Source organism: Rhagoletis zephyria, unplaced genomic scaffold (assembly GCF_001687245.7).
Source record: "Rhagoletis zephyria isolate East Lansing unplaced genomic scaffold, Rhagoletis_zephyria_1.1 Rzeph_scaffold_04507, whole genome shotgun sequence".
Taxonomy (NCBI): domain Eukaryota; kingdom Metazoa; phylum Arthropoda; class Insecta; order Diptera; family Tephritidae; genus Rhagoletis; species Rhagoletis zephyria.
In genome coordinates, this window is record NW_016161590.1 from 1825 (window position 1) to 18209 (window position 16385).

General features: G+C 34.8%; 1 protein-coding gene across 1 annotated transcript in view; it reads left to right on the top strand.

Moving 5' to 3' along the window:
- Positions 1-7589: 7589 nt before the first annotated feature.
- Positions 7590-16385, top strand: part of LOC108370833 (uncharacterized) — a gene marked incomplete at its 5' end in the record, with an annotated part of 32108 nt that continues 23312 nt past the window's right edge. Inside the window, 2 exons of the mRNA XM_017626244.1 lie at positions 7590-8121; positions 8895-8992. Of these exons, the coding sequence (XP_017481733.1) occupies positions 7590-8121; positions 8895-8992 (630 nt within the window). The remainder of the gene's footprint in view (positions 8122-8894; positions 8993-16385) is intronic.

The window sequence follows — 16385 nt, forward strand, 5'->3', positions numbered from 1 at the left end:
ACCGAAGTAAGCCAAATGAAAAACTTGGACAAAAAAGCGCTATCCTCTTTCGAAGTTTCAACTGTCGCGGCGTCGTCGACATGCCCACTGAGCGAGTTGGCGAATTGGCTTAATTAAAACACTGCGGCAGCAGAGCTACAACTTTAATACAGCCATAATACTTGGCGCTTGTTGTTGTTGTTGCTATAGGGCAATGGCGCACATGCACTCATACTAACATACGTATACATACATACACATTCAAGGTCAAATTTGTAGCAGTCGCGCATTACATGCACACACACACACACAAACAAACACACTCTCGCGGAAGTCTCGTCATACTCGTAAGCCGAAGTGAAAATGGCGCACAAACGCCGCATAAAAGCCGCATTATATGTAGTGAAAATATTGAAGCTAGTAAAAATAGAGCGCAAAATCCTTTTGCTCAGAAATTATGCTACATACTACATACACGCTGCAATGCAAATGAGATTTCGCCTTAAAATTACATAGCCACAACGGCAGGCGCACACTCGTCTCGCCCTTAGCCCACAGCTCCACAGTGCTGCTGCTAATTTATTCCTTTACCTGCGGTTTGGTCCAATGCGCTTGCAACTATAGCAACTGTGGCAGTTGGGCGCAAACTGTTTTTTCGTTTGATTCGCACTGCAGCAAAGTAGCAGAAATGCAATTTTATTTAACACATTCGTAACCTACATACATACATACTGTATATTGCTGGTGGTGCATAGTTTAATTAACAATTAATTGTGTACGCTTGCTTTGCTGTGAAGTTAATTATGTAGATATTACTGAAAGTCAGTTACTGACGACGGCAACGGATCCGCATTACTGTTGAAAGAGGAGGGAGGGGAGGTGCTTTGGTCGCCCATATCTTTTCTCATAAGCACAGATTGTATTGTAAATAAAAGTGATTTTTATATGAAATCCAAAAGACATTTTGAAGTGTGTGCGATACCGTTTATTTGCTGGGATTTTTTAAGAAATAATAAAATGAAACGCTGTCATCTTGCTCTGACGTTTTAAGAATTTAAATATTGGAATTTTTCGGTAGCATTCAGGATTTATTCGTAAATTTTTCACATTCTTTCGGTAATTGCCGGCACAGGAATTTTATTTTGGTAACTTTTCGAAGTTTTGGAAATATTTTGTTGTATTTTTTGGAAATATTTAAGGACTTTTAGGAGCTTTGCCGAAATTTTTCGGGACATTTTTGAATATTTCATATACTACGAACTTTTCGGTATTTTTTCAGGACTTACTGGTTTTCGCAATTTAAGATTTTATTAGATTTTTTCGGGACCATTCAGGACTTCTTCGCAATTTCCGCAATTTTATAAGAATTCATCGCGAATTCCCGGGACGAGAATTTTATTTTTGGAACTTTTCATGGTTATTTTTTGGCATTTTTCAGAATATATAAAAACTTGTGGGAGTTTTAACCCGATTTTTCGTGTCTTGTGAATTTTTCAGACATGATTCATATTTCTCCGAACTTTTCGGTGTATTTTCGGAACTTACTGCTTCTCGTAATTTATCGAGATTTTTTCGCGACTTTTCGATATACTTCGAGTTTTAATTTCGGAAGTTTACAGAACTTTTCGGAGTTTTTTAAATACTTTGTGATTTAGTTTTCCAGAAAGTTTCAGCATATTTAGGGACCTTTTGAATTTTGTCGGGCTCTTTCAAGAACGCTTTGTGATTTACTTTTCCATATCTTATAGAAAAAAATTTTATTGAGCTTGAGGCCGTTATATGAACCTTTTTATGGAAAAGCTACAGGGTTTTTATATTTTGGTAGAAGTCAAAGCTTTCGGAGTTTTTAAAGTTAATTGTCATTTATTTTTCCGAATCTTTCGGTTTTTTTTTTTTTTGTAGTTTTCAGGTTTCTTCGTATTTGTTGGAATTTTTTTAGAAGCTTTGGGATTTTGTAGGGAGTTTCAAAGATGCTTCGTGTTTTATTTTTCTGTTTTTATTACTGTTTTTCGCAATTTAATCTTTTATCGGAATTTTTCGGGACCATTCCGGGTTTTTTCCCGATTTCCGCAAATTTTCTGATTTTATCGCGAATTTCCGGGACGAGAATTTTATTTTTGGAACTTTTCGGGTTTCTTTTTAAATGCTTTGTGATTTATTTTTCGGAATATAAAAGAACTTTTGGGAACTTTGTCCAGATTTTTCGGGTAATTTGTGAATTTTTCAGACTTGATTCATATTTCTACAAACTTTTTGGTACTCTTTTAGGACTTACTGGTTTTCGTAATTTAAGATTTTATCGGAATTTTTTTCGGGACCATTCAGGATTTCTTCGCAATTTGGTCAGATTCTTTCGCGAATCCCCACGACGAGAGTTCTATTTTGGGAATTTTTGGGAGTTCCTGAAATACGTTGTGATTTCGTTCGGCATTTTTCGGAATATTTATAAACTTTTGCTTAATTTTTCGAGAGTTTTCGGAACATTTGCGAAATTTTCGCACTTCATTCATATTTTTAAGAGTTTTTCAGTATTTTTTTGGGACTTACTGTTTCTCGAAATTTACCGAGGTTTTTTCGAAACTTTTTGGGATGCTTCGAATTTTATTTTCGGAAATTTTGAAACTTTTCGGATTTTTCGGAGTTTTTTTAATACTTTGTGATTTACTTTCCAGCATATTAAAGGACGTTTCGGAATTTTGCCGAGCTATTTCAAGAATGGTTAGGATTTTTTGGGATTAAATCGTATTTTCGCACACTTTCCGGTAATTTGACGGGACTTTTCGAAATTATTTCGATTCTATTTAGCTAGATCTTTCGAGAATTTATAAATCCAGAGTTTTTTAAATGCTTAGTGATTTACTTTTCGAAATATCTCCGAATATTTTGGCACCATTCGGAGTTTTTCGGGATTCTGCGGAATATTTTGCAAATTTTCCGATCATAGTTCGTATTTTTCCCAATTTTCTGTATTTAAAATTTTTCGGCTCTTTCTGTTATCCTTCGTAACTTTTAAGCATGTTTTGAGAACTTTCCGAAATACTTCGTGGATTTTTTTTATAATATTTCATGTTTTTTATTGCGAATTTTCAATGTTCTGTTGAGAGTTCTTGTGTCCTTTTAGAACTTTTCGGGCGTAATTCGCATTTTTGTGGACTTTTCGATATTCTTTGAACCTCTTTGTGATTTTCTCAGGACTTTTCGGAATAATTTGTGATGTGTTGTGGAATGTTTTGGTGTATATTTTGAGCTTTTTCGTATTTTTCCAGACTTTTCGGGAGTTTTCAGGTTTCTTCGTAATTGTGGGAATTTTTTGTGAACCTTTGGGATTTGGGAATTTTGAAAATCTTTCGGGTTTTATTTTCCCCGTTCTTTCGGGATTTTATCAAACCTTTTTGAGTTTTTGACTTTTCGGGACCATTTAGGAATTTTCAAGCTTAACTCGAGTATTTCCACACTTCGCGAAAATTTTTGAGATACATCGTAACTTTTTAAAATTGTTCGATAACCTTTAAGATTTTTTCGAAATTCTTTGGTATGCCTGGTGTTTTATTTTTCGAAATCGTTCGAGATTTTTTGGAAATTTTCGGACTTCGTTTGTGAATTACTGTGTGATTTATGTATTTTCGGAATCACTCAAAATTTTGTATTCAACTTCAGGGGTTTTCTCAGAAACTTTCGGGTTTAATTTCGAATATTTCTTGACTTTGCAGGACTTTTTTGGTAGCACTCATAATTTTTCGTTTTTTCTTTTTGGATTTTCCGCAATTTTTCTGTGTTTTCTAACTTCATACATCTTTTCGGAGTTTTCTGTATTTTTCGAAAAGTTTCAGGCACAAAGCTACATATAAATCTTAATTTTGCTTTTTATGAATGCCTGAAAAACAAAAACAAAAACACCAAATTTTTTCTGTTGAAAAATTATCAGAAAAACTTGGCCTTAAAAAACTAAAATCTTTTGAGCCGAATCCACAGTGCATACCTAAACTATCGTTGACTTAACTCAAAACAAAAGTTTAGCTGTAAATTCATATTCACGGTCGCCCTGTCAAATATGAAAATTCATGTCGCCTAAAATTATGCAACTTTAATAAATCTGAGTTTTTTGTACAAATGTGAATTCTGTTCCACCAAAAAATAGCAACATTTATGAAAATTTTAACTGTAATAGCAGCTGGGGTGAAACAACTTCCATCACTTATTAGTGTCCGTTATTTACTAAGTTTTTTTTTTAGCTTCGACCCTATATTTTCATATTCTGCCCAAAATGCGGTTTTGAAGCCAAAAAAGTTCTTAGAATTAAGTAAAAACCGTTTCGTCTTATGAACATGGGATTTTTTTCACATTTTGCATTTAATGGGTTTTCTTTTGAACCAATCAGTGTACAGCAATAAAGAATAAATACATATTCTTATAAGAAATCGATCTCTTCAGTTATTTTTCCATAAAATTACTTGTTAACAAGTTATTCGCTGACCAAAATCGCATCTTTATTATTTTATAAAACTAGCCGAGTTAAAATTTTCAAATAGGTAGGAACCCCTCAAAAAATATTTCCAGAAGTAATCTTTCTTAATCCTCTTTGTATTAATTATACCTATATGGAATTATTTTATTTATTTTAATTATTTTACTGAGTTTAAGATTTTCAAACAGTTTGCAACCCTCCTCAAAATTATTTTCGACTTTAAGCCTTCTTAGACTTCTTTGGCATAATACCCATATTGAAATATTTCAGTAATCTTATCAATTTCGATATCTTTCAAACTGGCGGCAACCCTCTTTTTTTTTTAATAGTCAGCCCTTTTTGAGTTTTCAAGCCTCTAACAAACCAACATAACATTTTGATATATGTATATAGAAACATAGGTGTTTTTGGTGAAATTTTCAAACGCGAATAACTCTAAAATTAGAGCCAAGCCAGAAAAAACGACTGTGATCACTGAGACCAGCGTATTTGAGTTATTTTTACTACGTATGACCCATCAATGTTCAAATTTTCGACTAGGACAGTGTTATCTTTCAATTCTTTTTTGATTTATTTAATCTTCAAACATTTCAAACTAATGCAGCGCTATGAAAAAAATGTTCCTCGTAAAAAGTTCAGAGAAGATTTATTCCCATTTCGTTCATGTCATTACGATACTGCTTCTGTAGTTCCCAAATTGTTCTTCGTGAGAAAGTTCTTTGGACTGTTGCGCCCATTCCGTTCTCTTAGAAATGTTCCTGAAAGTATTGTTCGCTTATTTATTTATTTTATTTTTTTTCTTATATAACTCCCGCTGAGAACATGCTCGACTATTTTGTTCTTCTAAAAAAATCCCGAAGGCTTTGTTCTTATTTCGGTTTGGGTTTTTGAGCGTTCTTGCCCAGCAAAAAAAGCAGTAATCGCTTTTAGTGGTAATGTGTTCTAGAAGGCATAGCGTTATAAATAGGGGATTCACAAGACGTGTTAACCGTCGTAAAATCTTAAGCTTAACACTTGTTTATGTAAAATAGCGGTTAAAATGGTTGGGGGGTTGGCTAATTATATATTCTTTATCAGTTTAAAAGAATTTCGGTTTAGTTAGAAATCCCCTAAAACCATTTTAATTAAAAAAGATGTTAACCTTAAGATTTTACGACGGTTAACACGTCTTGTGAATCCCCTAAATGTCTTCGAATTTGTTCGCTTCTTTTAGGCATTGCCGGTAATGCAAAGTAGAAGGTCCTACAATATTTTATTTATATCACTTCTTTGTTTCATTTCGGGGAGTGCAAACTAGAATGTCCTATAATATATATATTTTTTTATTCGCTTCTTTGCTTCATTTCGGGGAATGAAAAGTAGAATGCTGCATCGTAGTCAGCTGAAAAATAGAATGAATATCCAAAAATTCTTTTTCTACCGTTACTTTCTGTGGAAATTTGTTTCGCATAGAAATCATGTTTTGCTCTGTTCAGTTTGCAGCGAAGTTGAAGTCAGTCAATGAAGTGAAGTACAAGAGTGGGGATGTACAATTTTAAGCTTAGTTAAATATGCATGTATGTACATACCGATTTTTAAGTAAAATCTAATTACCTAAATACATATGTACATATGTATGTATAAAAACTGATTTAAAAAAATTTTTATCTTCTAAGACATTTTCTGATTTCAATTTGATATAAATACGTATGTACTTATCTAGGCATTCTACATTAGTTTCTCTGTAACGCATTCTTTTTTCGCTTCTCTGGATTCTGTTTATCCATGCCTAATAACTCAGTGTGAGGGCAGGACCAGGATGAATTTATTTGCATAAAAATGTATTAAAGCAAAAATGTTTTGGGTAGGCGTCGGAGCCAATGATAACCATCAGTTACCACCTCTGCATGGTTGTAAGTCATGCAGAGTCCCTACGGCTTGTAGCGCTGTGGCTTTGCCGCTTAAACCCTGTAAGAGTTTTTGGCGGTGTGCGTCAAGCGGGAGTGTTGAGCACTGGTTATTTATTTAAGTTCAAAAATTGGGTAGGCGCTGTGGCCAATGGTAGCTCTGGTACCACCTCTGTACGCTGAAAGTCATACAGAGCCCCAACAGCTTGTAGCGCTTTGGCTTTTGCTGTTTAAATCCACTCCGGAGGAGTGGTGATGCATCAAGCGAGATTGTTGAGCATTAACTACTTTAGTAGGTTTTGTTCTGCGGCAGCAGAGAAGTGCATAAAAAAATGCAAACCCAATGAAGAACGAGCGAATTATTTTTAAACACAAGTGCGTGTGTTTATTCGCTGCACTTGGTTTTGGGCGGGAGTGCAATACAAGTACATGTGTGTGTTCGCTGTTCTTTGTTTATGCGGGAAATGCATAAGTCGCTTAAACAATGCCTTCTCCCTTCGTTCGAAGGTAATGCTGCGGGTAAGGGCTTACGGCCAATGACATGCAAATGTTAAAATAATGCCTTCTTGAAGCGAAAGGATAAGCGATCATACCTTTTGTTCTCGGTCCCTTTTTTAAATATCTACTGCTATCAAACCACCTTTATAGAGCTATTTTGAAAACATTCGATCGTAAAATTCTCCAACCATGGTGAGTTCAGAATCTACTTAAGTTGGACGACGCTATTTTACTCTTTGAGGGTACCATTCAAAATTTATGACGTGATCTATCACCCAGCTGGCTGTATTTTACCTGGCAGTGGATTTATTTACTGTAAATACATGTACATATATAAATGTATTTCAGAAAATAAACGCTTTCTCCTTACTCAATATTTGCGTTTTAATATCTCCAATGTGTTTTTATCGCATTTTTTATGTTGAAAACTTCCGAGCTTATTTATGTTTTAAATATTTATTTGTAAATTTACTCTTTAATATTTCACTTATTTATTATTTTCCCTTGATTTTTATACATACACATACCTCAACGACAGCGCATATTTTATGCTCTTTGTGTCTGCATAAATTTTAATTCTCGCAATCATACGCTTGCACTGCTGACATTCCTGACATACGCTGCATAAATTTTTATTATCATTATACATGCATTTTTTTTTTTGTCATTTATTTTATTTTATTTTTTTGCAAATGCAATTGTGTCTATGGACTATCTCTTCATTACTTTATTTCTCCACTCTGTCCCTTTTGTCTCCGTAGAAATACCCGCCGATTCACGAGCCATCATCAGCGGCCCAGCCGATCTGCATTTCAAAGTCGGCAGCGCAATTATACTCAACTGTCATGTGCAACAGCCGAGCATTCGTGATATTGGACCGATTTATTGGTATCGCGGCGACCATATAATCACGCCCTTCGAACTCGACGACGACGAGGCTGAGGCTGATAATAACGTTGATCATGCTGATGATGCCGAGGAGTTGGAGAGCAACGACAACAATGGACGCGTGAATGCCTACGCCGAAGGAGCAACGCTGCATAAGCGCCAGCCCTCATCGCTAGCAAACAATGAGGTGGAAGTTGATGTGACAGCGACGATAACAAATGTCAATGCATTGGCTGCTGCAGGCAGTCGCAGTAGCAAGGGCAACTCAGGTCGCAGCCGTGCAGCGATGGCTATGGCGGCGGCGACCACGACAGCTCAGCATGATGGCTTAACCAACGACATAACACCGGACTTCACAGCGCGTATAGCAATGGAATCACAGCTGGGTGACACAATGAAATCAAGGTAAGTATTTGTGGAGGGGGCATTAAACAGTGGTAGAAGGTTGGTTGTTGCTGCTGTTTTGGGGGCAGGCAAAATTGCATGGCAAGTTGAAAGTCAAAAGTAGCCAACTGCAGCATTATTAACAAATGCTCCATCAGCAGCGCCAGCAGCGCCAGCACCAACTCAACCGCTACCAGCAGCACTTGCGCCAATCGGTTGACCGTGTCAACATGCAAATGAATATTGCAAAGTCGTAACGCTGCCTGTCGCTGCACGCAAGAGATCAAGTGTGCACTGCCCTGCCTCAACTCTGGCTGTGTGTTTGTGTTTGCATTTGTGCGATTGCGATAGCACACTTGTCACTTTGGCTTTGATTGCTGTGCGCTGCCATCGCTATGGCAGCCTGCATAAATAAATATTTAAGCCTTTAGATTTTAATGCATTGCTATTCATGGCTGGCTGGCTGGCTGGCTGGCTTCATCTTCTGCTTCTGCACATTTTCTTTTGATGTGGTGCAGTGACAATTTTTTTACGCACATGCTCATACCTACTTATGACTCCCAACGTTAGCTGTCGCATACTACTTGAGCTTCGGCTTACATTTCCACGCTCATTCACTCATCCATCGCAATTACTGTTCTCGCACATACATATTTATATATGTATGTATGTACATATTTGCTACTTATGTGCTACGTTATGTTTTATATGTCTTCATTTGTCTATTTTCTGCATATTCCTTCGACTTACCACATACACTTTTTCATCTTCTTCTTCTTCTTCTTCTCATACAGGTTGCGCATTTCGAATGCACAAACAACGGATACAGGGAATTACACTTGTCAACCGACAACGGCGAGCAGCGCCAGCGTCATGGTACACGTGATTAATGGTGAGTAGTTTCTACCAGTTACTTCTCCATCTTCATTTTCATCATCTACTACATGCATTCATACTTCGTTGATTATTTCATAGTTTGTAAGTTTGTGTGTGTGTGTGCGTAGCGCAAAAGGCTACGGGAAAGGCTAACGCAATGTACAGTTATCCTTTCTAGTAAGGATGAGGATATACATTAGGGTGGTCCAAAAACAGAAAAGTCGGAATTGTAATGCTCTCATCCCCTAGGATTGTTCTATATCGAAAAAAGTATACCCTTTATTTTTTTTATTTTGAAATCAAAAAATATTTAGAGGTCGCTCAAAGCGCTCAAAATTTTCCATGTATTTTTATATGGGAAACATAAAATTTTTCGTAGAACACTATGGTTATCTTCAGGAGACTTTCAATAATAATATCCAAATGTTTGTTTAACCAGTTTTTAATGCTAACGATTTTTTATTGGTCGCCCCATTGCATTTTTCGGGGTTTTTGTGGGGTTTTTGGCGAACCTATAAATTATAGTTGCGATAAAAAAATGGTTAAATAAACAATTGGGTACTATTATTGGGAATCCCCAGCAGATAAACAGAGTTTTCTGGTAGAAAAATATTGGTTTTTAACTATTCTATAACATTTCTACGAAATCTTTTTTTCCCCCCTATATAAATTACATGGAAAATTTTAGGCGCTTTGAGCGACCTCTAAATATTTCTACATTTCAGAATAAAAAAATAAGGGCATACTTTTTTTTTTGGCATAGAACAATGCTAGGGGTGAGAGCGTAAAAATCCCGACTTTACTTTTTCCACATGCATTTTTGGACCACCCTAATATAAATACATATGTATGTATGGATTTGTGTGGTAACTCCCGCTCGAAATGAAATTGGTAATAGTAAATTAAGGATGAAGTAGTATTTTCAATGGCAGGCATGGCATACAAAGCATTCAAATGCAAAGCCATACGTATGTATATGTATACTGCCCCACGCACTATGTAGGTGTCGCAAAGCAAAGGCCATTTGTTCACATTCCAGAAACAGATTAAGGCCCATAAGTCTCCATGCATAATTGTATGTATGTAGGTGGTTGTAATTGGTACACCAGGGTTACAACTATGAAAAATTAGGGTATGATTGGAAGCAGTAGAACTTGCAAACTGTGCTTTAAGATTGTTGAAACTGAGAAGTATTTAAGCAAATTACACCGTGCTACAAAAACCAAAAAAAAATCATAACGCACGAATACTCACAAACGTACGCATTAAATATAGTTAAACTGCGTTTTTCGTTTTTCTCTCTGACGTCAGGATTCTTTTTAAAGGTACTTTGAAATTTCAAAGATATGATTAATTATTTTTTTTTTAATTCAGTGCAATGTAGAATAACAATATGGGTATCAAATTAAATATTAAATTCTCTTTAATTAAAAAAATAAAAATTTGGCCCTTTTATTTATTTTAATTTTTTAAGCTAGCAGGGTTAGAACAACGAAATTCAAGGATGTGGTCGTTTATATATGTATGTAAGCTATTACTTTGAGTCCTTTCATTTGACACCTCACCTTTTAGACCAATGAATAGCTTACATCTTATAATTTTTCGTATAGGCGGCAACCCGTTTCGAAAAAATAAAACCGTATTGCACATCTAAGGCCGAGGCTTACACTTAATTTTTGAAAATTGAAAAGACAATGCAAATCGGATGCCCTTAAAAAAAATGTCTTTGCTATTATATTAAGGTACTAAAACTTAAATAGGTGGCAACCCTTCTCAAAAAAATAAAGGCTTATTGCAAATATGGAGTGCATAACTTTTCTATTGTTATCTCATTTATTAATCCAACGAACGGTGCGGATTTTATTATTTAACAGGTGGCAACTCTATTAAAAAATAAAATAAAACCTCAGTGCACATCTGGAGCCCAAGTCCTTTCAATTGACAACTCATTTTTTGTTATCAAACAAACAAACCATACCTTACAATTTTTCGCACAGAAGGCAACGCTCTTCGAAAAAATAAAACCTTATTGTATATCAATATAAATTGAATGAGCTGTGTACATATGATGTAGTTAACAATAAAATACGGTCACGTATTATATGGAAAGCAGTAATTTTTAAACAGGTGACAACCCCACTCAAAGAAAAAGGTATGAAGACCGCATTCTTTCACTTGGTACCTCACTTTTTAGTCCAGCGAACGGTGAAGGTCTTATAATGTTGAAAAAGGTGGCAACCCTGTTCACAAAGTAATACATTATTGAGCATTTAGAGTAGTAGAGTAGTAGTTCACACACAGACACTGGCTAGATTTTCACAATGCGTCAAATGTGCCCTATTCACTTTGGTCTTCGATATTCGTCGAGGCATACATCTTCGTATTTGTATTCATTTTCGGCTTCGTCTACGTATTTGTGGTTATTTTTGTCGTCGTATTCATCTATATAGTCGTCTTTATCTCGGTGAAAGCATTCGTATTCGTCTTCATATTTGTCTTCGCGCATTCGACTTCGTATTTATTTTCGTAGTTTTCGTCCTATTCAGCTTTGTCTTCAATATTCGTATAGGCAATCGTCAAGATATCCATCTTCGTATTTGTATTCATGTTCGGCTTCTGTTAATTTTTGTCGTTTCGTCGTTGTATTCATCTTTATATTCGTGTTTGTTTTCGTCTTTGGCTCATCCTCATATCCGTATTCGTCTTCTTGTTCATCTTAGTACTATTTTTCGTTTTAGTATTTGTTTTCATATTAGTCGTCGTATTCTTCTTCGTATTCGCCTTCATGTTCGTCTTCGTGTTTTCATTCGTGTTTGTTCCTGTGATCTAATATGTATTCGTATTCGTCTGAGGCATTGCATTCGTCTTCGTATTCGTGTATTTCTTCGACTTCGGTTTGGTCTTAACTCTTTATTCGTTTTTTGCATTCTTTTTTTTTGTTGTCGCCACCGTATTCGTATTTGGATTCCCTTTTGTCTAAATATTTCTCTTCGTTTTCGCATTTATATTCGTCTTTGTCTTTATCTTATTCTTAGCATTTGTCTTAGCCTTAGGCTTATCAAATTTTCAATAATTCACTCTCAATATTATTGAGAGCGGAAATAGAGAAATTTCTGCACTTCAACGGCATTGCAATTTTCACACAATTTCCGTTAAAATTTTTTAGTTCACTTTCTCCAAGTTGGACGCGGCGAAGCTTCGTGCAATTTTCGATATTTTTCAGGACTTGTCAGATTTTTTTTGAATAAAATTTTTATGATATTTTGTGATATATTTCGGGCGATTTTTTTGCCTATTTAAGAGCCTCGCTGAGCGAATCAAGGGGAAGCGAATTAAAGCTGCTGCTGTTTACACAGAACGAAGCGGAGCGGAGCTTTTTGCATGGAATCGTCCGTATGGGTATCACAAAGCTTACCTTCCATGAAAAGCGATTAGAACATTTATTCAATGTGCCTCAATTGCCTCCTCTTAAAATACATTTTCATTACATTATTTAAAAATATGAAAAAAAGTTTTTCTTTCAGGTCCAAAACACTTCTGAAAAGCTTGCTGTATAAACATTTTTATATACATACATATGTAGTTACATAAATTTCTAAACTTCGCTCCGCTCAGCTCGGTCCCGCTTCCTGTGTGTGAGCACCCTAAAGTTGTGTAGTAGAATTCAGTTTGAAGACTTTTCAGCTGAAGGCTTCCCCACCATTTCCTCTGATAGGCTGGCTAGCAGTAATCCGATGACACTTTTTCCAGCGTAAGAAAGCTGGATATTTTGTAGCAAAGGCACATCTGGGCTGATTTCAATGAAAAAGTGTTTAAACTATTGATCTTCCTGGAGAGTTCCGCCTCTTTTTTCTCGCTTTAAAATCTAGTCCTCTGTCAAGGCAATGACATCAAATTCGTAATTTATTTTCCTAATAATACTCCAATAAATCATTCGCAAACAAGTGTGCTAGAAACATATCAAAATGTCCCATCGTGCAGTAACCGCATCATTGCGCTAGTCAACGACTTTAGGCAAATTTATTACCCACGAAAGATCAGCGGACTAGCGTACTAGCAGAGGCAGCGGCAGTGGCAGCGGCACCATTGCGCTGGCAATAGCAAAGGAAGGCGGACAAATCCACAGGAGCCACGGAAAAAGGCTAAGGCACGCCTGTCATTGTTAGCAGCTCTACTTTCAATTTACGTTTTTCTGACGTGCATTTGTATGTTTATATGGGTGGGTATATGGGTGTACACATTAGAGGGCTGCATGAATTCATTCAAACTTCTAGCCAAACAGAGTACAGTAGATTTGAATATTTTACTTCACATACAAAACACTCAGCGTTTCGAATTTTGTAAGTTATGAATATACGTTTTGTTTTAAATTTTCTACCTTCAAATTGAAGAATGTGAATGAATGACTGGAAAACATTAAAATCATTCAAACTCATTTCGGTAAAAGTTTTTTTCTACAAACAAGTTTTTTCGTATGTAATAGGAGCGCAGCAATACATACATACATACATATGAATGTTTGTACATATGTGTATAGAAAAAATATTTTTGGATATTCATACAAAAAATTGTCATTTATTTCAATTCAATTTATTTTCACTTTGTTCGAATATTGTAATGTCGACACAAATATCAGAACACAAATTCAAAAAAATTTGAAGCCAAAATCATTCATTCGTTTTGTATATGAATAATTCACAAGCCGTTTTGAATGCATTCATGCAGCCCTCTAGTACACATACATACATACATATATACATATATAGGTAGAAAAATCTACGTGTGTGCGTGCATATAGATTTCCACTTTCGAAAGCGTGCAACTTCCTGTATTTACTAGAAATATGTATGTATGTAAGTAACAGCACTATGAGGGGTGCTAGAAGGCAAACGAAATGATTTTGTCATCATTTGTCGCTGACGGCTGTCACATTTACAAACGAACTCTTACTTTGATGCATGCATATGTATGTAGATATGTAGGTATGTATGTATATCATAACACGTAGTTACATAGATTGGCATGACAGCAATGAATTTGTTAAATTCAACATGCTGTCACATTTGCTGTTAGTTGGATACTACTTATAACTAAATACATATATGGCAAAAAAATAAGTGTGCAGCTGTAGTACCTACTCGTATTAAATAAATACATTTTCCCATACATACATATGTTAATGCATACATAAGCACTTGTAACTTTGCATATGCGTGAAATTGCTGTTTTTGATGTGTCATTATACACATTTGTCATAAACACAAAAAAGCATTACTATTTAGGCATAGAAATTCACAGTGATAGTGCAAATTGGTGGCTAACTATGTTTATTGAAGAGCGTCAATTTAGGTTTTATGAAATTTGTGTGTCATTTTTTTTTTTGTTTTGAATGTCCATTTACATTTCTATTCAATTACGAATGGGTCATTTATACACACAGTGACTCAAAGAAATGTGTCACGTGTTGATTTTCTTCAAATGTTTTTCGAGCTAAATTTTTTTTTGTTTCTTTTTATATAAAAATATCGTCTCAGCTTTAACCAAAACCGTGTAAATCACAGTTGCAAACTATACAAAATTTTGGAAGTTTCAACAAATTTTAATCAAAATTTCAACTTTTTATTCTGAATTTTTAGAAAATGTTTGGGTATGCAGTTTTATAGCCCATACAGTGTTATTCTAAAAGTGTTTTTGCATTGTTCAACTTTGCGTTCAACATCTGCCTTCAGCACAGCGCAGGGTTGCACGAAAAAAAGTTGAATGGCTAAATTCAGAATAAAAAGTTAAAATTTTGATGAAAATTTGAAGAATTTTCTTAAATTTTGTATAAAGTTTGAATTTAGCTGAACAAATATTTCGAATATTTAAAAAAAACCCGCGGTCATTTGTTTGAGTCACTGTATGTACCTAAAAGGCACATGATTTTTGCGCTTAACCCAGTGGTAAATTTAAATGGAATATCCCAAATTAATTAAAACTTTAATTCTTCAACTAAATCGCAATACATTTTTTACACCAGGAACTGAAAATAAATGTTATTTTTTATGAATATCTATAAGCAGCAAATAACAAATAATTAAATTAAACAATTTTTTTTTGAAAATTATCAAGTTTTTGAAAATTTTTAATTACTTTTGAAAGAATTTGTGTTTTATTTTGCAGGATATTTTGGAAATTTTTCTGTATTCTTTGTGTTTTTTTCAGTATAATTCGGACTTTTTTTGTGAGTTTTTAGAAATTTTCTCCACTATTTGGGAATATTTCAAAGTTTTTTCAAAATGTTTTTTTTTTGTTTTTTTTTTTTACTATTTAGAAGCTTTTCGTATTTTTTCGGAATCCTTCAAAATTGTTTCGTGATTTTCTTAAATGTCTCGTAATTTATCAGAATAGTTCGGTATTGCTTCAGGATCCTATTTTAAATTCTCGCGATCTGTTGGTTGTTTTTTAAGAAAGTTTTGTTTTAGTGTTTTTCGATTTTTTTTTCTTGTTCGGAACTTTTGGATTGTTCTTCGAATCGATAGGGACTTCTTCGGAACTTTTCGGATAATATCGATATATTTTAGGGATGTTATATAATTTTCTCGCTAGTTTTTTTAAATAATTTGTATTTAATTTTTTGGAATATTTTATGATTTTTTCGGGATTCTTCTTGTTTTTCCCCGTAATTGGGTGAATGAAGCCACTGGTGGTTGAATATTTCACTCAGCAATGGCGGTCAGGTGTCCTTCGATTCATTTCTTGTTCATATCATGCTACAGAAATTTTTTTTAAGAGTCGGTATTAGTATTCGTCTTCTTATGTGTACTCGTATTCGTATTGATATTCGTCTAAGTCTTCATATACGACTTCGTTCATATTCGCCCTCGAATTCGGATTTTTTCGACACCGTGTTCGACTTCGTATTCGACTAATGGCGCTTTCTTTACTACCAAAAAATTTTGACTTCTCAGTGCCCTCTACGCAAAAATACTAAGGAGAGGGCAATGAAAAAGCAGCACTTTTTGTATCAAATAAAACGCCATAAGTCTTGATATTCGACTTCGTATCGGAGTTCGTATTTGCCGTCATGTCCACCTTCATATTCGCTGTTCGTTTTCTTTTTTATCGTCTTGTTCATATCCGTGCTCGTATTCATGTTCATCTTATTTTTCGTCTCTGTGTTCACATTTTCCCCGAACCGGTTCACTTTTACCTTCTGGTTTCCATGGTTTTACTATGGATGGATGACAGATTTTCGGGTGAATTTTTTTTCAGGTGAAACTCAGAATAAGGCAGATTATTTTAATTTTTTGGGGTTTTATTTTATTATTTTTATAGAGGTATATATGTCTAGTATATTTCCCTAATCTCATAGAATTCTTAGATACTTGTTTTATGTATTTTTAAATTTTTTTATTTTTTTTATTTTT